General features: G+C 43.5%; 1 protein-coding gene across 2 annotated transcripts in view; it reads right to left on the reverse strand.

The window, feature by feature from the left end:
* Window positions 1-22,938, reverse strand: part of DZIP1 (DAZ interacting zinc finger protein 1) — a 54,593-nt gene extending 31,655 nt beyond the window's left edge. Inside the window, exons 1-10 of one of the 2 annotated variants that reach the window (XM_059042313.2) lie at window positions 22,688-22,938; window positions 21,605-21,702; window positions 21,033-21,246; window positions 20,095-20,342; window positions 19,428-19,982; window positions 13,585-13,669; window positions 10,659-10,783; window positions 7,871-8,032; window positions 4,216-4,353; window positions 2,409-2,471 (exon numbers count right to left, since the gene is read on the reverse strand). In XM_059042313.2, the coding sequence (XP_058898296.1) occupies window positions 2,409-2,471; window positions 4,216-4,353; window positions 7,871-8,032; window positions 10,659-10,783; window positions 13,585-13,669; window positions 19,428-19,982; window positions 20,095-20,130 (1,164 nt within the window). In that variant the 5' untranslated portion in view covers window positions 20,131-20,342; window positions 21,033-21,246; window positions 21,605-21,702; window positions 22,688-22,938. Of the gene's footprint in view, window positions 1-2,408; window positions 2,472-4,215; window positions 4,354-7,870; window positions 8,033-10,658; window positions 10,787-13,584; window positions 13,670-19,427; window positions 19,983-20,094; window positions 20,343-21,032; window positions 21,247-21,604; window positions 21,703-22,687 lie in introns of both variants that reach the window. The other variant, XM_059042312.2, reaches the window with a different exon arrangement.
* Between the last annotated feature and the right edge of the window lie 1,431 nt (window positions 22,939-24,369).

Below are 24,369 nucleotides of genomic sequence, written 5' to 3' on the forward strand. Positions count from 1 at the left end.
CACGTGTTCTACAAATTACCAGAAGGCCACCGTAGCTAAAAAGAGTAGGTTCAGAGAGAGGGTCAGGATGAGGCTACGGTGGTGGCCGACAGCCACATTATTTTGGCTGCTCGGCAGAGAAAAGATTACAAGAGGAAAATGTTGGAATTGGGAAAACAGTTACTGGGCCCTTTTAGAGATGGTGGGAGCTCAGTGGTAAGACGGAAGCAACAGAAATGTCCAGAAGGGGCTTCCCTGGTGGCGCAGTGGTTGAGAATCCGCCTGCCGATGCAGGGGACACGGGTTCGTGCCCCGGTCCGGGAAGATCCCACATGCCGCGGAGCGGCTGGGCCCGTGAGCCGTGGCCACTGAGCCTGCGCGTCCGGAGCCTCTGCTCTGCAACAGGAGAGGCCACAACAGTGAGAGGCCCGCGTACCACAAAAAAAAAAAAAAAAAAAAAAAAAAAAAAAAAAAAAAGAAATGTCCAGAAGAACATGGATATGAGATACTCGGCAGGACCTGCCAATAGCTTGGAACTGGGGGTTGAGGGAGTGCATCTGAGTGGACCTGGATGCCATCAACCAAAAGAAAGACACCTCTGGGAACAAATCCAAGAACTTCATCTTAGACATGTTACATTTAAGAAGCAGTGGAGGGCTTCCCCGGTGGCGCAGTGGTTGAGAGTCCGCCTGCCGATGCAGGGGACACGGGTTCGTGCCCCGGTGCGGGAGGATCCCACGTGCCGCGGAGCGGCTGGGCCCGTGAGCCATGGCCACTGAGCCTGTGCGTCCGGAGCCTGTGCTCCGCAACGGGAGAGGCCACAGCAGTGAGAGGCCCGCGTACAGAAAAAAAAAAAAAAAAAAAAGAAGAAGAAGCAGTGGAGATGTCAAGTACAAAGCTGGCTATTTCGTCTGGAGCTCAGAAGGGTGGCTTAGACTGGAGAAAGAAACACGGGCATTATATCCACACATAGCTCAGCCACTACTCGCTTTTAACAAGCTCTCTCTGTCCAACTCCTGGAGCACCAGAACTGTTAGGAATCAATTTCTGTTGTTTATAAGCCACCCAGTCTATGTTGTTTGCCCAAAAGGGGATACAAAAGGCTACAAAACCCATACAATTTAAAGTGAAAAAATAAACAGGTGTTTTCCTGTCTTAAAATCTCAAATAAATCTACTTTACATTTTTTGCACTATTGTAAAAGCATTTTAACGCTTAAATTTCTGATGTACTCAGCAGAAGAGGAATAGGTGTTACAATTCATTTTTGTTTTCATTAAAATGACTTTAATGTGAACAATCCTTCTTTTTATAGGCAGACCTCAGAGATAGTGTTCAGTTCCAGATCACAGCAATAAAGCGAATCATGTGAATTTTTTGGTTTCCTAGCACATACAAAAGTTATGTTTACACTACACTGTGGTCTATTAAGTGTGCAATAGTGTTATGTCTTTAAAAAAAATGTATATATCTTAATTTAAAATACTTTATTGCAGGCTTCCCTGGTGACTCAGTAGTTAAGAATCCACCTGCCAATGCAGGGGACACAGATTTGAGACCTGGTCTGGGAAGATCCCACATGTCGCGGAGCAACTAAGCCCATGCACCACAACTACTGAGCCTACACTCTAGAGCCCGCGAGCCACAACTACTGAGCCCGTGTGCCACAACTACTGAAGCCCACGTGCCTAGAGCCAATGCTCAACAAGAGAAGCCACCGCAATGTGAAGCCTGCACACCGCAACTAAGAGTAGCCCCTGCTCGCCGCAACCAGAGAAAAGCCCACGTGCAGCAACAAAGATCCAACACAGCCAAAAATAAAATAAAATAAAAATTAAAAGAAAATACTTTATCGCTAAAAAAAGCATCATCTGACAATGCAGTGTTGCCACAAACCTTCAATTTGTAAAAACACAATTATCTGCAGAGTGCAATAAAATAAGGTAGGCCTGTAATCAAAACTTATTTAGACTACCACTCTGTAATGTTTAAAAATTAGAAACATGTATTCAACAATGGAGAAATGATTAAATTACTGATGATACAGCCAGAAGATCATCATGGAGCCATTAAAAAAATCATGATTTTGAAGAATATTTTAAAACATAGAAAACTGTTTGTGATACATTAAATGAAAAATGTATAAAGTTATAGATATAAAGCAAAATTCAAAATTTGTGAGACATATGCATGGTTTTCTATACGTAGAGAAACGCAACATTTACAGCATAGAAAAAAGACTGAAAGAAATTATAACAAAGCAGTAACACTGGTTATCTATGGTGTTGGAATTATGAGTAATTTTAATTTTTGTTATATATTTCTCCACAAATGTCTTAAGTGGATAAATATTACCTTTATTATAGAGAAAAGCAAATATTCTTTTTAGAAAGACCCACTTTTTATAGGTCGTTGCTTTCTTAATCTTACCCGGCTCTTCTCTTTCTTGTGTTCTTGATGAAGAGCCTGAACTCGAGCTGTCCACTTGCTTTCCTACAAAATTAGTAAAACAAGAGTAATTTAGTGTAACTGTAACAGTGACTTCTACTCAAAATGGAAGCTTCCTTTTGAGTGAGGACCTATGAAACCCAACTATCTATTTGGTAAAATTTTAGCAGGCATTTAAAAAAGTAAATAAATACAGTCAAAAATGTTTAAACACACTTGCATTTGGTTTTAATCTTACACTCTGAGGCAAGGTTCAGCAAACATTTTCTGTTAAGGGGCTAATAGAAAATATATTAGACACTGGGGGCCAGATGACTCAGTCACTACTACTAGAAGTAGGAGAACAGCCATAAGTAACATGTAAATGAACAGTCATAGACAGTACATAATAGTACGGCTGTGTTCCAATAAAACTTAATTTTAAAAAACAGGTGCTAGCTTGTTAACCTCAGAAGCTAAAAGGAAACATCAAGGTTTCTGGGTCCAAAGGTTCTGAACTGATAGAGCTCACAGGAAGGAGACAAAAGAAATTTAGGTGGGACCTGAGGATTTCATAACTGGGTCCTTCAACTAGGGAGACAGCAGCCTGCTGGGAGCAAATGCCAACAGTTCAGTTCAGGACCCAATTCCTGGTCCCCTACCGCATACCAGGCACCTCGCTGGGCAGCCGCTGGCAGGCTGGGAGAGAACTAAGAGACAGGCCCTGCTTGCCCTGCCCGGCAGAACAGTGGACATACAATGGAGGGTTCCCACATAATGTACACGTGATCAGGTCCAGCTTGGACGACTGTGGCAGTGCCATAACCCAGAACTCCAGAAGAACTCTCCAGAAGAGATGCCATCCCAGCTGAATAAGTGTCAGGGCCTGAAAACTGGGAGGTGCATGACAAAGAAAACTGCAAAAGCAAAAGCAGAACTCAGAATGCCTCGTCCCGGGAACGAGGGGCTCTTTGGGGGCTACTGGAGCGTCCAGGTAAAGGCAAGAATGGTGGGAGATAGCAGGACCAGATGCCCAGGGACTCTGAATGCTGGTTAAGGGTCCTAGACTTTGTTCTGTGAAAGATGGGGAGACATTGAAGGATTTTAGACAGGATCATGGTGACATGATCACCCGGCTATGACACGAAAGGTAGGTAGGTTGCGGGGAGAGAGGCAAGACAAGAAGCAGGGCAGTAGTCCATGTTCAAAAACACATTTACCTTTAAAAATGACATAATATTGCTTTTTAAAAAAAATCCTGAATTCATAAGCTTTAATCTCTATGTTTCCCAGCTAAAAAAAAAAAAAAAAAAAAAAAAGGTTCCCCTAAATCAGCGTGACCAAAATAGCCAGGAGGAAGGCTGTACAGATTACTGAGGTTCACTTCCAAATGATTGTAATTTATCTGATAAATGTAAAAGACCATCAGTTTGCCCATGCAGCCATATAGTAAGGCCCTAAAATAAGTCAGGGCTTCAACATGCCTTTCTATGCCTTTTGAAAGTGGGTCTACATCTGAAATATGAAAAATAACTGCTAAGGTCGTATGAACCAATTCAAATAGATATTATTCAAGGAAAAAAATTAAACAACTTTGCCACCTGTTCTGTATGCACATCTATTAGTCAATCAGTAAGGATCTAATGAACACCTATTATGAATTACACATGTGTTAGGAGATAAGGAAAAAAGAATTAGTCACCTTCATCGCCACTGAAAGAGGCACTTTTTTGTAGATGGTGCTTTACTGTAGAATACCTCACCGAGAAAGATCAGGCCTCTACTGCGGTAATCACCCACTTTTACATACCTGACTATCAAGAAGTTGCATCACATTTTGGAAATCCTGGGGATGCTGAGGACGTTCTTCTTTTAGCTCATGGGCATCTTTTAATGTGCCTATGTTAGACTTGATCTGCATATTGGACTTCTGGATTTCTGACAATTGCTATAAAATAAAATTCAAAATCACTGGTACACATGTTCCTACTTTTATACGGCTGACACAGAGAGAACAAAATTGGGGGGTGCCTGACTATCCTCCCGGACATTCATCCTGCTTCTCCTGCTTCTTGTTCTCAGTGGTTTTTCCCGTTTCATTACTTCCAGCAAAAGAACGTGCACTGGGTGAGAAAGGGAAAGGAAAACCTAAACTTTCTAATCTTAGATAATCGATCTTTAAAACTTTAATGGGCGGGCAACAGTGCCAGAAACAGAGGAACTGGGTGCAGCTGATTCTCAGGATGATGTAGTGAGGAGGCCAGCATCATCCAGGGACCACTAGGGACATAAGGTTTTAATTTTACCCTTTGCTTGTAGGTTATTCCCAAAGTCACTGGCAGTAAATACCCTCAGAAGGTAACACGGTAACTTCAAAAACAAAAGGATGCGGGAGCATTGTCCCCTACTGCTTAAGTCTGGGCTGCCTGTACAAGGTGACTTCCTTCCAAACAGCCCAGTATGGAATGGGGGGCAGTGGGGTGGGGAGAAACCTGACAAATACTACCTCAGCCAGGTGATCAAGGTCAACATCAACAGTCATAAACCATGTAGGTGGTATGTACCCTTGAAATGATGTGACGAAAATTGTACTTTATCTCTGAGGACTTCTTCCCCCAAACCCATAAACCCTGTCTAACCATGAGAAGAATATCAGGTAAATTCCAACAGAGGGACATCCTACAATATACCTGAAAAGTACACCTTAAAACTGTCAAGGTCATCAAAAACAAGTCTGAGCCTAGAGAAACAAGACAACTAAATGTACTTAGGTATCCTGGATAGGACCCTGGAGCAGAAAAATGATGTTAGGTAAAAGCAAAAGAAATCTGAATGAACTATGGACTTTAGTTAATACTAATGTGCCAGTATGGGCTCATTAACTGTAACAAATGTATGATACTAATTTAAGACGTTACTAATGTGGAAAACTGGTACAGGGTAGGAGAGGGGTATTTATATGGAACTTTCTGTACTATTTGCTCAGTAAACCTAAAACTATTCTAAAAAACAAAGTCTATTATTAATAATAATTTTTAAAACCCTCTATAGCCAAAATGGGCAAACAACCCAAATGTCCATCGAATAATGGATAAATAAAATATGGTGTATCCATACAATGGAATATCATTTGGCAATAAAAAAATAATACTGATACATACTACAACGTGAATGAATCTTGAAAACATTATACTAAGTGAAAAGAAGCCACTCACAAAAGATCACATTTTATATGATTCAATTTATATGAAAGGTCCAGAACAGGCAGATGCATAGAGACAGAAAGTAGAGCTGTGGTTGCCAGGGGTGGGAGGGAGTGCCAATGGGTACAAGGCTTCTTCTCTGGGTGATGAAATGTTCTAAAATGACTGTGATGTTGGTTGCGTAACTGTGAACATAGTAAAAGCGACTGAACTGTATACCGTTTAAGTGGGTGAATTGTATGATATGTAAACATCTCAAAAAAGCCGTTTTAAAAAAATATATGGGGCTTCCCTAGTGGTGCAGTGGTTAAGAATCCGCCTGCCAATGCAGGGAACACGGGTTCGAGCCCTGGTCCGGGAAGATCCCCCATGCCACGGAGCAATTAAGCCCGTGCGCCACAACTACTGAGCCTGTGCTCTGAAGCCCGCGAACCACAACTACTGAAGCCCGCATGCCTAAGGCCCGTGCTCCGCAACAAGAGAAGCCACCGCAATGAGAAGCCCACGCACCACAACGAAGAGTAGCTCCTGCTCGCCACAACTAGAGATAAATAAATAAATAAATAAATAAATAAATGTATATATATGAATGGTAAAAAAGTCCTAGGTGGGGAAAAGTCCAATTCCACAATCATCCTGGGGGCAGGAATAACCATGGAGGGAATCTCAGGCAAAAGAGCCATACCGGCAGCTTTATCACAAGGAAAAAAAAAAAATGAGAGTGGCCTTGATGGAGAAGACATAAAAAGCCAGTCTTAAATTGGTTACTATCAGAATCCAGTACTGTGGGTAATACGACATCCCACTTTGAGAAGATGCCAAGGGTCTGAGTTCAGGAGGAGCCCCTGGAGTAGGGGTGGTAAAAGAATTACTACTGCCCACAGGTTCTGATGCTTAGAACCAAGCGAGGTGATAGGAGACAGCTGAACCAACAGGGAGTTGACTGAAGAAAGCCCTATAGAAAAGACACAATGAGCTATCCCAAGTTAATTTCCTCAACTTTTAATTTGCAAATTACAACCTATGAAAAAGTTGAAAGAACAGTATAATGAACACCCATTTCCCCTTCACCAGTTGTTAACCTCGTGCCACAGTTGCTTTGTAAAGATATGACAGCGGCTGGCAAACTTTTTCTGTAAAGAGCCAGAGAGTATTTGACTTTGGGAGACACGTAAGATCTTGGTCATAACCACTTAACTCCATGGCTCCAGCACAAAAGCTCCACAGACAAAGTGTGGAGGAAAGAGTATGGCTGTGTTCCAAAAAACCTTCACTTGTGGACACTGAAAGTTAAACTTCATATAATTTTCACGTGTCGTGAAATATTTCTTCTTTTGACTTTTTTCAACCACTTAAAAGTGTAAAAAGCTTTCTTAGCTTGAGAGCCACACAAAATCAGGTGGTTTGTCAGGTCTGGGTCACAGGTCATAGGATGCCCATACCTGTGAGAGGGTTCAGGCCGTTCTAGAGAAGGATCTTAGCAGTATTCCAAAACTATCCCTCTAGTTTAGTTTATAAACATGTTGGCCTCTAGAGGGAGCTCCAGACTCTTCCCTTGCCTCCTTTGCTTCACTGTGACCACGGCTGCTCCCACAGGGAAGTGGAGGTTGCATTTAGCGACATCCAGCTGACTCAAACCCCTGTCCTCCTCACCAGCTGGGCCTGGGGTGAGGAAGGGGCCTGGCAAAGGCTCTCCCTCTGTCTTTCTGGGTCAGCTTCCTTCTCCCACATTGGCAATCTCTGTCAGTCTTTCTGGAAAGTTCCTCTGGAACTTTGGAAAGCTCTAAAACTCAGGGAGGGAGTTATTGTTTTGGGCTATCTAAACCTAACCAGCTAAGAAAGAGGGACCTTCTTCTCTGACCCAACTAAAATGTACCAAGTGTTCTGCACTGGGGTTTGGGGTCAAAGCTCCCGCTCTCAAGGAAACAACTTTTCTGACTTGCTCTCTCTTCCGTATGCCCCAAGCTCCCAAGACTCTCAGGGAGGAGGGGTGTCTGGGCCACGGCACAACAAAGGAACTTCTGGATTCACGGGCCACATTGCCACTCTAATGCCACCTCTCAAGGCCACAACTCTAGCAATGCTATGAAGACTCCGAGGTTTAATACTTACATATTCTCAACGTTTTTTTGTGGGTATTTTTGGGTGGCGCCATGTGGCTTGTGGGATCTTAGTTCCCCAACCAGCGATCAAACCTGTGCCCCCAGCAGTGGAAGCTCAGAGTCCTAACCACTGGACCACCAGGGAACTCCCAATACTTACATATTCTAATGCTGAATTCTTAGAAGTTAGTTCTTTAAACTCTTTCATAAACATTTCCTTGACTTTTTCCATTTCATCAGCTAGTTTCTCCTTCTCTTCTTCTTTCCATCTATCAAATAACTTCAGAAATTCTTCCTCTTTTGTTTTCTGCATTTCATATTCCTGAAATTGATTTAATACATGGCTTTAAAAGCTCTGGTATGAAGCAAGTATGCAGAAATTTAAATAAATGGACATAGCTTCACCTCAAATGGGTCAGCCAGACTTGCAAATTTCAGTTAGGCTTCTTCTGTTTGTTTTGTTTTGGTTGCAAAAACACTGCATATAATGGCAGGTCTGTGCACAATGATTTTTCTAAACCAAAGGCAGCACACAGCATCCTTTTGTCCTTACATTCCTTAAAGCACAAACACAGAGGCCCAAAGTCTCAAAAGTTATGATGATCTGTGAACTTGTAGAGTAGGCATGCAATCATACATAAAATAGAGTAGGCATGCAATCATATGTAAAATGTAAACATACTTTAAAAGTCTATTGAGAAGAACCTTTCTTGATACCATACCAATTTGGGAAGAGTAACCCCATCTCACCCTTAATAAACACAAATTCATTTTTATATAAGCTAAATTCAAGGTCTGGTCCAATCAACCTTTGATTTCTGGATGACCTTCTGTTGTCGTTTTTTTTTTTTCCACCTAATTGGGAATCTGAACTACACTACAAATAAAGTCCATCTAACAAACATACAGAACACTGCACCCAACAACAGCAGAATATACATTCTTGTTAAATGCACATGGAAGATTCACCAGGATAGACTATATGTTAGGCCTTAAAATGATTTTCAATTTTAAAAGGTTGATGTCATGCAAAGTATCTCCTCCAACCACAACAGAATGAGGCCAGAAATCAATAACAAAAGGAAAACTGGAAAATTCACAAATGCATGAAAATTAAACAATATACTCTTAAACAGCCAATGGGTCAAAGAAAAACTCACTAGGGAAATTCAAAAATACTTTAGGATGAATGAAAATTAAAGCACAACATACCAAAAAAGGGAAGCAGACAAATCAGTGCTCAGAGGGAAATTTATAACTGTAAGCACCTACATTAAAAAAGGAAGTTCTCAAGTGACAAAAAAAGGTCATTACATAATGATAAAGAGGTCAATTCATCAAGAAACTATAACAATTGTAAATATATATGCATGAAGCATTGGAGCACCTAAAATACATAAAGCAAATACCAACAGAATGAGAAGGAGAAGTAAACAACAATACAATAATAGTAGGGGGATTTTAATACCCCACTCTCAACAATGGGTCACCCAGACAGAAAGGCAATAAGGAAACACAGGAGTTGAACAACACTATAGACAAAATAGACCTAAAAGAGATATGCAGAACATCCTATCCAATAACAGCAGAATACACATCCATCTCAAGTACATACAGAATATTCTCCAGGATAGATCATATATTAGGTCAAAAAGCAAGTATTAACAAATTCAGGAAGACTGACTTTATATCAAGTATTTTTTCTGACCACAATGTTATGAAACTAGAAAACAGTAACAGAAGGAAAAATTGAAATTCACAAATAACTGGAAATTAAACAACACACTCCTGAACGACTAATGGATCAAAGGAAAAATCAAAAAGGGAATCAAAAACATCTTGAGACAAATAAAATGGAAACACAACATACCGAAACTTATGGGATGCATTAAAAGCAGCTCTAAAAGGAAGGTTTATAGCTATAAACGCCTACATGAAGAAAAAAGAAAGATCTCAAATAAGCAACCTAACATTGTACCTCAAAGAACCAGAAAAAAAGAACAAACTAAGTCCCAAGTTAGCAGAAGGAAGGAAATGATAAAGGTTTGAGAAGAAATAAATGGAATATAGGATAAGAAGACAATAGAAAAGATTAAAAAAACTAAGAGTTGATTTTTTGAAAAGATAAACAAAATTGACAAACCTTTACCTAGACTAACAAAGAAAAGAAAGAGGACTAAATAAATAATAAATGAAAGAGGAGACATTACAACTGATACTACAGAATTACAAAGGATCATGATAGCCTACTATGAACAAATACATGCCAACAAACTGGACAATCTAGAAGATATAAATTCCTAGAGACATACAACCTACCAAGATTGAATCATGAAGAAAGAAAATCTGAACAGATGAATAATGAGTAAGGAGACTGAATCAGTAATCAAAAAACTCCCAAAAAAGAAAAGCTCAGGACCAGATGGTTTCACTAGTGCATTCTACCAAACATTTAAAAGGTATTAACCCCGGGCTTCCCTGGTGGCACAGTGGTTGAGAGTCTGCCTGCCGATGCAGGGGACACGGGTTCGTGCCCCTCTCCGGGAGGATCCCACATGCTGCGGAGCGGCTAGGCCCGTGAGCCATGGCCGCTGAGCCTGTGCGTCCGGAGCCTGTCCTCCGCAACGGAAGAGGCCACAACAGTGAGAGGCCCGCGTACCACAAAAAAAAAAAAAAAAAAAGGGCTTCCCTGGTGGCGCAGTGGTTGAGAGTCCGCCTGCCGATGCAGGGGACACGGGTTCGTGCCCTGGTGCGGGAGGATCTCACGTGCCGCGGAGCGGCTGGGCCCGTGAGCCATGGCCGCTGAGCCTGTGCGTCCGGAGCCTGTCCTCCACAACGGGAGAGGCCGTAACAGTGAGAGTCCCGCGTACAGAAAAAAAAAAAAAAAAAAAAAAAAGGAATTAACCCCAATCCTTCCCAACATATAACTGTTTCTGAATTTAGCATACCTTAGAGAATCTGACTGCATGGGCATGCTGTGCAGCCTCTAGCTGAGACTTGGTGAGCTGCAGCTGCTCCTTCAACATGTCGATCTCATTCTGGAGCTTGTCAGTCTGTGCCCTTGTCTTATACTCTGCTGCAACAGAAATACCACGTTAAATACCATCTCTTAGAAAGCCTATCTGAAAACTTTGGGGGTACATCCTATTGATAAGACAAAGACAAAGGAAACTGTTTTTACTTGGGATATTACTTTTATCATGCCGCACGAGCCAACTTTTACTCTCTACTATGCAATATTTATTTTCAGTCCTTCATATTATTGAGCGCTGAATTATTCTTAGCAGATCCTTTCAACCACTAGATTGAGGTTGGATTATCCTACATAGGGTGAGAGCCCATTCAGGGAGCAAAAATGGTACAAAGAATAATCCTGGGCTCTTCCTCAAGATACCTGTCTCAGTCAGAGAAGGGAAGCAATAGGTACCACAGTATTGAAATCTCTATGGTCACCATCCTTCTGGCTCCCACCGAACTCTCCAGAGAACATCATCTGTGCTAAGATAAGCACAGGCTGGCATTCAAAATGCAAACTTGGACCATAACCCATCCATGGGGCAAAAACGAACACTGAAAAGTTGTTAAAGGGAGCAAAAAGTGAAGAGAAGAATACTTATGTACATGTACTTACATGCAGATGTACACATGACTGAATGGATATACATGTGTCTGTGAGTGTAGACATGAAAGGTATGGAAACCAAGGTAGAAAGTCAGAATCTCAAAGATGACCTGAAGAAATAATACTCATTTCAGAGTCTGAAATGCTCTCTGAAACGAGTATGAGAGAGAATAAGATACTGAAACAGAAGAGAAAGAAGGTCAGTTTCACACTGAAGAATGGTAGGTTAATCAAAATACTTAGTCTTCCCAATGTCTCCAATACATTGCTAAATTGTATCAGCGGTCCACAGCTTATAGGTGGAATTTTATGCTGTTTATATTGTTTATGCAAAGTTTAGCTGTTTCCTAAATAAATCTATCTATCTGAAATATGCAGGAATGGAAACAAACTGGCCCCAAAGGGAGGGGAGAGCAGGCACTGAGTAACAAGCTAGAAGTACACACGTCTACATACCGAGATCATTTAAGATTGTAATGAGAATTTCCGTGGGTTACTGTGGCAATCAGCAGAATGCTTTGATCTGCTCATGGAGAAACAGACCTTGCATTCTTTGCTCCTGAGAACATTTAAATTAGTAGGAAACCTGGTTCCATGGTAAGCCTCCCATCTCCTGCTTCTTCAATTTCCCCCTCTATACACTGGTTAATTCGCATCGGCACCCAAACACATCTTAGTATCTCCCACCTCACACAAGACAAAAATTTTCCCTTGGTCTCCTATTTCCCTCCAGGCACTGCCTCCTGTCCCAGCTTTCCTTCCCAGCAAACGTTACTGAAATAAATGTCTGTAATGGACATGACCACTTCCTTGCCTGATTCCCAGCTCACTCTAATCCAGCTTTCATCCCCAATAGTTCACTGAATTATGCCACATGTCAAGGTCACCAACAGTCACTGTGACAATAATGGTCAATTCTAGGTCTTCCTCTTACTCTGTGCCTCAAGATCGTTCGGTGTAACTGTCTCCTTCTTGAAACACTCATGCCCCTTGGTTTCCATGACAACACACTTCCCAGCTTCTCTCCTGCCTCCATCACTGTGATTTCTCACTCTTCTCAGCTTCTCCTCCTGAGCTCCTAGTGTGGGGCTGGCCCTAGCCATCTTCTCTCCTCTAAGTGATCTCATCCAGCCCAGTTCTGCTAACGAGTCCCACGTTTTATCTCCAGCCTGGGCCTTCACTTTGACCTCCAGACCGCCAGCATCTCCACTTGCATGGCAACTGTACGTGTGACTTAACTGTACCTGTGGCCAACGCAAATTCTCCATTCTCCTTCCTCCTTCAATCTGCTCCCCTCCTGGTCTGTCTCTCAGTAAACATGACAGCCATTCACCCAAATGTACAGGACAAAAGCCCAGGATCATCTTTGCTTCATCTCTTGCTCTCACGCTGAGTCACATCTCTGTGGCCTCTGCGTCCAGAATAAATCTTTCTCCATCTCCACTTCTCCCACCTTTCCTGGCACCGTCCTGGTCCAGCTGCCACCTTCTTTCACCTGGGCTATCATGCAGCCTCCTCACCTTCCCAGCTGCTTCCACCTCTGCCCCTACCGTCTGTTCCTCAACTGCAGCTAGAGGGGTCATTTTAAGGTACGAATCAGATCATGTCCCCGCAACTTAAAATCCTCCAGTGGCTTCCCATTGCGCTTATTAAATCACTCACATGCCCACCCAGGGCGTTCAAGGCCCTATGTGACCTAGTCCCTTCCTAACCCACCACTGCCTTGCTCACCCCGCCCCACCAACCTTCTATCTGTTCCCCAAACACGCTGCTGTGTCCTGCCTCTTCCTCACACACCCTCAGAGCGCGAGTTCCCCTTGCCTGGGACATACATTTCCCAGATTTCCTGCAGGCTGGGACCCCAGCATCATTCTGGATCCCGATCAAATAGCGTCTCCTTAATGAGGAGTCACTAGGAGTCACTCTCCATCCCATTCTCCTACTTTACGTTCTTCATGGCACTTGCCACCATGTGAAAAGAATTACTCATTCATTTGTTTAAATGTGAATCCTCCATCCCTCCCATTAGGGTGTCAGAGAGCCAGACAGGGTCTGTCTTGCTTATGGCTGCATCCTCGACCCCTAAGGCAGGGCATGGCACGTAGTAGGGGATCAATACTAACTCAATGAGTGAACAAGGACTATGATGCTTTCTTTTAAAAGGATTGAGAGATGCTTTGGACCATGTCTCACTGAAAAAAGAAAAAGGTACCAGAAAGAAAACAGATCTTTCAAGTAGCGCTCACGACTTACCAAGGTGAGAATCTTCAGGGTGGCGGCGCTGAATGTGACTTTGTAGAAAAGCTTGGTTCATAAAGGCCTTGTCACAAAAACGGCACTGAAAAGGAGAGAGCAACAAATCCAAGTGTCTGTGACAAGTGCGCTTCCACCTAATTTGAGTTAAAATTTGGGTACCTGAAGCACTATCTCTTGGGGGCTTTCCCCCAAAAGTCACCACCCTGGCAAGTGATTCTGAAAGGATAACTAAAAAGACATACAAGACCAGGGTGTTCTTCCCAAACGGAAAACAGGACAGTGCAAGCCATCTCTTGACAGGTAAAGTAGCCCATCTTGGTGGTTTCCGGAACACCTGATGCTGCCCCTGTTAAGACTGGTGGTTCACAGCCTGCCAGCATCAACTTGTTCATGACACTCCAGTCATGCCAGCCTCTTCCTGTCCCTCAAGCAAGCCAGTTTCAGACCCTTTGCAATGGCTGGTCGCCTGCCCGAATCTTCCCCAGACCTTCCCATGACTGGCTCCTTCTCGACATTCAAGATGTTATTTACGGAGCATCTTCCACACTGGGGCTGAGCTGCACGTCCTCAGCAGATCTTCCTGGACGAGCCTCCTGACAGGCACCATCCCATCACACTGTCTTGTTCTCATCATTGTACATCTCACCAGTTAATATTTTCAGGTTTATTTACTTCACTTGCTTATTGTCTCCTGCCTAATCCCTCTAGGTTCTAGAATGTCAGCTTCCTGAGAGCATGACCTCTTTTCTCTCTTATTCATAGCTTTATCCCCAGAGACCAGCATTAAAAAAAATCATTGAGCACATGCTTAGAAATATTTGGCCTCCTAAAATGAACTTACTGGGAAAAAAAAAAGATCAATCCTACCAATATCTCTATTCTCTACTTTAACACAATTTTTAAGCAAAAAATTCAACTTGTTTCATCTATATCCTCCCCCTTGGATTACTCTGAAGTAAATCCTGGATACTGCATATTTCATTTGTCAATATTTCAGAATCTATCTCCAAAAGGACTTTCTTTTAACACAATCATAATATTATTATCCCACCTTTTAAAATGTGAAAATTAATTTCTTAATTATCAACAAATATCCAACCATTTATTCTTTCCCCAATATTTCACACATTGTCTTAGAAAACATTTTTGCAGTTTGTTGTGAGTCAGGATCCAAATAAAGTCATATCCTGCAACTGGTTGTTTTTGTCTCTTAATTCTGTTTTTGTCTATAGGTTGAGCCTCCAAGCTCCTTTTCCTTATAATTCTTTTGCTGAAGAAACTGAACATTAGTCCTGCAGAGTTACTCTCAGTCTGGATTTTGCTGTTTCATCTCTATTGTGCTATTTACATGTTCTCCTATTCAGCTTTTGCCTTACTCTTAATCAGTATAAGTGCATCAGAAAACTTTAGGTTCTAATTTCCCAGAAAATTAACATTATGGCATATTTCTCAGCATTACATTTCAGAGGATCTTTACAGCATCTTTTACGACTTCTCTGCTCATGAGGACTGTTCTGGTTTCCTCACAACAGTTTAGGGGCTGCCCACACTGGCTCGGGTGTAAGTGTGGCTCTTGGGCTACACACAGCCCTGGAGAAAGGAAAGAAAGAGGAAACATGGAAGTGTAACTTTTAATTTCTCAAAATAGAAAATATGTATTTTAACTATTGCAATAATACAGGAGACTCATGAGCTCAGGGTAAGAAGGGGCTCATACTCCCAAAAGACTGACATTTTGACTACATCAACATGAAAAACCTCTATGACAAAAATACCAAAACAAAGTTAATAGACTTCTGGTTTCTGGATCTGCATGTAGGGAGCTTGAAAATCACCACTCCATCCTAACAACAAGGAAAAAGCTGAACAGACTGAAATATCCACAACTCTTATAGGATCTGTAAGAGAGGGGAGGATAAAGGGCAAACCACTGCCCCGAGTGTGCTTTTCAACATTGTACTTTAAGTCCTTGCTAATGTAATAAGGCAAGAAAAAAATTAAAAGATATACGAAGGAAGACACAGAACTGTCTTTGTTTGCAGATGACATGATCGTCTATGTAAAAAATCCAAAAGAATTGCCAAAAAACTCCTGGAACTAATAACCAGGTATAGCAAAGTTGCAGGATAGGAGGTTAATATACAAAAGTCAACTGCTTTCCTATATACCAGTAATGAACAAGTGGAATCTGAAATTAAAAATGTAATAACATTTACATTAGCACCCCCCAAAATGAAATACTTAAGTCTGTTGATAATGGGGGAAGCTATGCATGTGTAGGGGCAGGAGATATATGGAAACTTTTTGTACCTTCCCCTCAATGAAACTAAAACTGCTCTAAAAGAAAAAACTTAAGTTCACACAAAAACCTGCAAGTGAATGTTTATAGCAGCATTATTCATAATAGCCAGATATGGGTTCCAGGCAAGATATCCTACAAAAGTAAAAGGTTAACAGACTCTAATTCATGTACACCATGGAATACTAGTCAGTTTTTTAAAAATGAATGGATTAGTGATACCTGAAACAACTGGTCTAATAGGCCCCAAAGCCCAAACTATCTGATCTACCATCACTGGGATTAAAACATACTTTATAATAGATCTTACAGTAATTAGAAACTTAATAAAAGTCAGATCAATCTTTACAATGAAAAATAGCAGGAGGTTCAGGAATCCTACTTACTGCACAAAGATTCTGCCTTAGAAATAATAAAGTTCCCTTTCAGGGTAAGAAGGTGGGAAGGAATTCTACATCACCTAGAATCAAATTTCTCCATTAATAAGATAATTATAAAACTTTAAAAAATGCTGTAAAAACTTTATCCTATAACCCTTTGCATTTTCTTAAAAAAAGTTTTAAATATATGATAAATATGTTTGATATACAGATGAATGATATAAACTTCTATTTCAAAGGAGTTCCCTTAAAGCATCTTTAGGACAGAAAGTGACATAATGAATTAAGAAAAATTAGGTACTATGAACTATTCATAGAAAGGAATCTGATACTCTTTCCATGACAACCCCAGGGATATAATATGTCAAATTATGTTCAGTGTACTTGGTTTCAGAAAGGTGACTATATGTAGGTTGTATGCTATGTAGAACATGTCTTAATACCACTTCTATCCAAAATCATTAAAAATTTAAAAATACATTTAAAATAAAATGTGTAATGGAATTAACATAAGAACTCAGGATTCCTTTACCTAAATGAGTAGGATGGAGGTTTTTGATTCCTCCAGATGTTTTTAAGACCTCTCAAAGACAACGACGGAGAATAGGAGATAAAGATTTTCACTATGCCCACTAAGAGATAGGCCCTGTTACATCACTGTCTTTTTAAATTTCCGTGGCAACCACTTTATCCATGAAGAAATCAAAGCTCAGGAAAGTTAAGTTGCAGCCTTATTGGTTGCACAGTTTGACCCATGTCTCTCTGACAGCAAAATGCATGCTTTTTCTACTCCCGAACACTCATCTCCAACCCTAAAGGGCTCAATAATTGGAACAAGGGACAGAAATTCACTGACAAAAAAATCTATCTGTGTTGCTGAAGTGTGGGGAGGAATCTGAGTCTTCCAGCTGTGAAAATGAAAGGTCTTCTTAGAATCTAAGTCCTATCATAATCCACTGGAATTTTTTAATTTTTAAAGTTTTAAAAATAATTTGATAGCCAGATCATTGGTACACACTGGCCTTTCCACATGGCCATCAAACTTCCCCGGCTGTTGGAGGTTTCTATTTAAATAAAAATTCACAGACTAAAGTCTGTGACTAAATCCTGCACACTAAAGTCAAATAACTATTTAAACAAAATCAACTGACTTCCCATAAATTTTACAATAGGCCAAATATCCCTAGCTTACAAATCTGTAACAAAGATTATAACGCCGTGGAATCCCTGCTAGCTTACATGCCCACTATTCTCAGCAGCAGTCTTTGACTACCCCTCCCTGAAACACTGATTCTCATAGTATCTCAGCACTGTGATCTCTGGCCTTCTGGTCTGAGGATTCATAAAGAGATAGGTCACAGGTAGCCACAGCTCACTACAGGGAAGCTACTGCAGAAGTCAGCATCCACTTGTTGGATGCTATTTACTGAGCTTTCCTCGTGCTATAGATGCATTATCTCACGGGATTCTCAGAGCAACCCTACTACTCACGTTCTCACTTTCCAGATGAGGAAACCGAGGTTTAGAAGTTAAAAGACTTGCACAGAGGAACAGGTGGAGGAATTCAAACCCAGGTAGTCTAACTCTGGAGTTGTCACCCTAAAGGCTCTCACTGCTCAGGAACTCCATAAAGAGACAATGGCAAGTCACTTAATAGAGGGCAGAGTATACGTGTACTACACTAAGTAGGAAAAGGTGGTGTGGTCATTCCTACCTCTTCTTGGCCACACCTGGGCACACCATACAGCTACCACCGCCATTCAGAGAGTCTGAGTGGCCAAGAGTTGGCAGCTGGCACTCATTTGATAAAAGCGAGCCATTACTTTTTTATCCTCATATTATCATTCACATTTGAAAATCTTTACTACGAACAGCTATTTTTATGATAACCAAAAGAACGAAAAAAAAGTTTATAAACATACAAGTTTTATGTTAAGGTTTTAATGTTTCATTGGATAACACCAAAGCCAGGTAAACTTTTTTTAATGTTTTAAACAGAAGCTATTCTATCCATTTTATGATAAATACATTTAAAGAGCCATCTCAGCACTATTTATAAATATTTAGTTTTTAAATGGAATTTATGAAACAAATAGGCAATTAGCAACATCAGGTATCATTGGATGACTACACCTAAAGGTTGTATACCCAAGGAGAAACATTAAGACTTTCTAAGAGCATTCTTTCCCAACTGTTCACCTAGTATAAGTACACTTCTCTCAAGGCTCCTGTTGGGTCAGTCCTAAGCACTAGTAACCTCACTGTTTTCTGAGCCCTACACCCCGTTCTCCACACTCACTCCTGCTTTGGCTCCACCATTATCTAAATCCACTGAGGCCTTTTAAGTCCTATTTAGCCAAAATGACTAGAATGTAGGGGTGTGAAATCAATCTTGTCAGTCTATTGCTTACTTTGATATCTTCATCAAACATTCTTTGCTTCTTCCACCGAACCAATAAAAAAGATAAATATGCTGATTTCTGTTACACACAAAAATTACAATATTTATCTCAGGTTCAACGTCTAACCCCTAACAGCTGGGAGATTAAGAACAAAAAGGCAAAATTAAAAAATTTTTTAAGTAGTATTGTTATATCAGCAAGTATTCTCCTGCTTAGGAAATATACACATTGACATACTTAAGAGTCTGCAACTCACTGCCAAATGGTTCAAAACTAATAGTATGATACAGAGACAGAGAAAATAAAGCCAATGTGGCAAATGTTAATACTTGGTGTAAGGAAGTTTTTGCACTGATCTTGTAATCTTTCTGTAAATTTAAAAATATTTCAAAATTTAAAAATGAGGGGAAAAATCCACAAATTTAACCATTCCATATCATTTGGGGCCCGAGCTCAACAGCAATTTGTACCTGGTTTATTTTTCATTACACCGATTAGGAGGAAGAAACAGTTTCTTAAACAACCAGCTTTTAGATAATTCAATAAAGCATCAACCCTATGTTAGTCTACACAAGGTAATGAACCACGTCATCTGTTGGTTAAAATTACTCTTTTGCTTAAATATATGCTGTTTCTTCTAATTTAGAGTACAAATCAAAAAAAAAAAAAAAAAAAGGTCACTGCTATAGGAAAGGACTCTCAATATCCCAGCCAGTAGGAATGAAGGTTTTATTGGGTAACCACAAGGCAGCCTCCCACCTGGTAATAGCTGGCTTTGGCCTCAATCATCAGCTGCTGGGTGGAGATCAACTTTTTCCTGCGTTTACACTCTTCCTTGAGTAACTTGATCTCGCCGGCCTGCTTGGTGAGGAGCTTCTTGCTCTGCTCGCACTCGGCCAGGCTCAGGCGCAGCCGCTCCTCCAGGCTGTGCAGCTGCGAGGTGAGGAACTCCTGCGAGTGCAGCAGGTACTCGATGGTGAGCTGCGCCAGGCGGATGAGCTTCAGCAGCACAGGGTCCACCCCCGACTGACAGTGCGGGCACTTCTCGTCCTCCAGCTTGCAGAAGGTGATGTTCATGATGTTCTCCTGCAGCGTGAGCACGTCCACGGCTCCTGCCACCTTGTCCACGTCGATGGCGCTCAGCCGCCGCCAGTCCACGCTCTCCAGCCGCGGGCGGAACTGGAAGAAGGGCAGGGGGCCCGAAGCCGCGCCGGGGGCGCCGCAGGCCATGGCGGCCCCGCCCGCCGCGGCGGCTGCGGAGGCGGGTCTCTCCAGGCTGTTGGCGAGCGGGTAGTAGACGTGCTTCTGAAAGGGCTGCGGGAAGGAGAGAGAATGGGGGAGGCGGAGGGGGCTGGGAGTTCTGTGGAGTCCCCGCCGCCCCAGCCCGGCATCGGCAGGCGGGCATCTCCGGCTTGCCGCCTCTTACCATGCTTGGAAGCAAATCCGCCGCCTCTGCCGGCATCGGAGGAGGGGGCAGTCCCGTCTACCCGGCCTGGGCCGCCTCCCGGGCCGCCGCCGCCGCCGCCCCACCCCTGGGAGCGGGGAGAAGGCCGGGTCCCGGGCGGCGGCGGCCTAAGGCCTGCGCGTCTAGGCCGTTGTTATGGCAGCGCCCCGGGCGTGGACCTGGAGCAAAGTGCGAGCCGGCCAGCGCGCGGTCAGCGTGCGCCCAGGGCCCTGCGGGACCAAAGAAGAACTCGTCGTGGGCCAGCCGAGGACACACGGGTCCACCTCGAGAGGGCACACTTCCTGAGCGCCGGCTCGTGGGGCACCACCTTGCAAGTCTCTAAGGCGTGGGGAGCCACATCCTAGCTGCCAGCCTCTGACCCTCGCCTTACGTTTTTGAGATTGGAAAGAACCATTCATCCTCCTCTTTCACGCACAACTCAGAACACGTGAAGCAACAAATCTATGTAAAATTAAATGGGATGGAGGGGGGCCTAGCTGCAAAAGGGCACGAAGCCACTTTGGGGTATAATAAAAATACGTTCTCTATTTTGATTGTCTTGTTGATTACCCGGGCATATACATTTTCCAAAACTCACTGAATGGTACACTGAAAATTAACTGTGCGTTTTGTACATTATACTTCAATAAAGTTGTTTTAAAAATTAAATTTGTAGTGTAGTTAATTATATTTGATGGAAGGCTTCCTAAATTTTTTACGTCCAAGATACTTTGTTAAATGGAGTCTTTCTTCCTCTCTGGGCTGGCCACCTAGATATAACATTCGGATAGAATTTCAAACCAAAGAACTTCCCCAAATATGTAATACCTTACTTGTCTTTCCAAAAGGATACGTTTTTCAAAATGTGAAGATAAAGACAATTATATGGAGGGGGAACTTTCCAGGGCCCTGGTATTTACCTTACAAACTTGTGTGGCAGCTGCATTCTGTTTTCTGGAGAGGCTGAACTATTTCTAGCAGCAACTCGTAGACCTCAGGCCTCTCATTCTCGAGGTCTTCTGGGAGCTGCCTGCGGTTACCATAGAGATGGATGAACTGAGGAAAAGCCAGCCATTCCTCAGTCCACCGGGGAGTCCCTGCTTGGACCAACCATCAGGAAAATTTTTGTCTCTCCTAACAGCCAACGAACACAAGAAACGAAAATACAGTTCAGAGTAACTGGAAGCAAACTTGTAATGTCAAACATTTCTAGCCCTTTCTAGACACTGAGAACTAGAAATAAGCCCACAGGAAAGCATCCAGAAACTAAGCATACACTTCATAAGACTTCATAGAAGCTGTGCATCTAAATAATTTTGAACGGGATTTCGAAAGAAAAAGAGCTATTATCGATTAACTACAGCCAGCGTGACAGTCTTAAAGATCTAGCTTCAAAGTCTGATTCTTCCATTTACTTGCTGCTTGACCTACAAGTTACGGCAGCCCTAGGCTTCAGTTTCCCAGTCTGTTAAATAGACGTCAGGATACCGACCTGGCAGGTCTATGTACCCTGGACTCCATCCACTGGGCTGCAGGATCAGGGGGAACAAGGGCTGTGGTCTCTCTTGCTCACTGTTATATCCCCAGCACCTGGCATAGATCAGGCACGGAGAGGCACGTTAAGAATTTGCCAAAAGGACACATGGATAAAGAATGATCCGAATGACGGGCTTCCCCCGTGGCTCAGTGGTTAACAATCCGCCTGCCTAATGTAGGGGACACAGGTTCGAGCCCTGGTCCGGGAAGATCCCACATGCCGCGGAGCAACTAAGCCCGTGCGCCACAACTACTGAGCCTGCGCTCTAGAGCCCATGAGCCACAACTACTGGGCCCGCATGCTGCAACTACTGAAGCCTGAGTGCCTAGAGCCCGTGCTCTGCAACAAGAGACGCCACCGCAGTGAGAAGCCCGCGCACCACAAGGAAGACTAGCACCCGCTCGCCGCAACTAGAGAAAGCGCAGGGGCAGCAACAAAGACCCAGACAAAATCATTAAAAAAAAAATCCGAATGAATTAGGCGCTTAGGAAACGTCAGCTCCCGGCCCCTGTCCCTCATATTTCCTGTGCCCCCGGGCTCTGGGTCCAAGCCCTTGAAACTTGGGGGTCTATCCGCGCGCTCCCACTGCATTCGGGGGAGGAGGCGGGCGGGGCTCGAGGCGCCCATCTCCGTTCGCCGCCACCACTCCGGCCCCGAGCGCCGCGCCGCTGGCCACCCTCGCCCCTCGGCTGAATCTGAGTCGCAAGATGGCCGGAACAGGAAAGAAGGGGGCACGCTTTCCCATTCCCTCTGCAGGGCCGCCAGCCGGGCGCAGCGCCTCCCGCCCCGGGAGCACCATGGGGGCGACCCGCCGAACCCACAAAGACAAAGGCCGGGGAACGCGGGCTCCAGTGGGGCCCCGGCGCCGCCACTTAGAAGGCAAGCAAACGGGGGAGTGGGGGGCTGCGGCAGCCAGGCCAGCGGGGTCTGCAGAGCCTCGGCTCGCAGCGGGAAAACAGTTAGGAGGGCCCGGCTTCGCGGGCACCCAGAGGCCCCAGCCTCCCCTGGGCGCCTGGCGCATCCCTGACCTCGACTCACCCCAGCTGCGTGCTCCTGGGCGGGCGCCGGGCGCTGCAGGCGGACAGGAGGCTGGGGACGCAGGCTCCAGGGGCGCTGCTGCAGCGGGCGGGCTCGTGGAAGCCGAGGAGCAGCCGGGCGGGAAGCGGCTGGCCAGCTCCTTCTTCCAGGACGCAGGATGAGGCCTGTCTGTTCTGGGCGAGTTGTGGCGAGGCTAGCCGCCTGGCGCCTCTCCAGGCCCTCCCAGATTCCCGGCCACGGGCGCCTCTGGATCCCCCGGGATCCCCCACCCCCCTCCCGCCCCCTCCCCTCTTCGATCTCCCTCCGGCCACTTCTCTCTGCCTCCCGGCTCCTCCGGCAGCTGGGCGGGACCGTGCGCGTCTAGACGGCCGCGCGAAAATGCGCTCCGCCAATCCCGCTGTTGGTGCAGACACGTGGTGCCTGGGCGCGCTCTGTTGCTGGCGTGGGATGCTAGCCCCAGGAAGACTTTTCAAAGAGAAACCAGATTCACTCCTACCATGCGGTTAGCCTAACCCCCAGCTAGCTAATTTCCCATAGGCAAGGGCTTTTTGTGAATTCCTTCTAAGAAGAGATTCATTTTAATCGCAGAAGTCTGCAGATGCAAGAGACCCCTTGTAGGGCTATCTCATGCAGCCTTGCACTTGAGTGACAGGGAAAAACAGGATTAAAGACCATGTGCGGAAGCACACAAGGATTTAAACCCATCTAGATTCCGCGTCTCTTTTGGTTATGCCCATTTTAGGACGAAAGGCGTGGATCTCTGTTGGCAGAAAGTTTGTCGGTGGGGGAGAGGGGATGTCCGGGGTCAAGAGTAAGGCGACTGTTTTTTAACCTAAAATTGGAACACACGGTCTAACAATGGGGCAAAATTCCATATTTTTAAATAATCCAGAAAGTATGCACATATTTTAACAGCCAGGAGGTTGACCCAGATTGAGAAATTTGAGTGTATCTTTTGCAAAATCTTACTGTCTGTTGTAGCAAAATTGTTTTTTACTTAGAAAGGAGTAACTTCAGAATTTTTGTTGGATGACAACGTGTTACTGTAAAATGCCTTTCCTTTGTGTTTCTCTTTGACTGAACTAACTTTATCGTCTACTTTATTTAGCACAAGGCATCAAAAATAGTAACAGCTCAGAAAGTATTTATGTTGAATTCCTTTCTTGTTTTAGTTTTTACTTAAAATCATAAGACCTAGGACAACCTTAACAGGTTTAACAGGTTTTTAAAAATTTGTCCAATTTCAATTTAATGCTTAAATTTGAAAGATCCAGGATCCCATAAAAATGCTCTAAAGTAGTATGGGTAAAGATTTCTAGATAGAAATTTCAGGCAGTATGAGGGAGAGATGGCCACTGCTTTGCAAAATCTATACTCTGTAGCTCTTTGTGGCGTGTGTGTGCGTGCCTTAGAGGATAATTGCTTAATTAACATTATTTGATAATACAACATTTGTGTTACCAGTATGCCCGTTCCCAGCTTTCAGTATATTACGGCACATATGCAGAATTGGAAGAAATAAGATGAACCAGTTGACCTTGGCATGGCATAGCAACAATCATACATTCTTGATCCTTTCAAACCTCTTATACCAGTTAGCACAGCGGAGCAGGGTGTTGCTGTGGTAATTAAATAATTTAAAAATTTACAATTATTTAGGTATCTGTCTCCTGCATCAGACT

The sequence above is a fragment of the Kogia breviceps genome, chromosome 16, assembly GCF_026419965.1.
Source record: "Kogia breviceps isolate mKogBre1 chromosome 16, mKogBre1 haplotype 1, whole genome shotgun sequence".
Classification (NCBI taxonomy): domain Eukaryota; kingdom Metazoa; phylum Chordata; class Mammalia; order Artiodactyla; family Physeteridae; genus Kogia; species Kogia breviceps.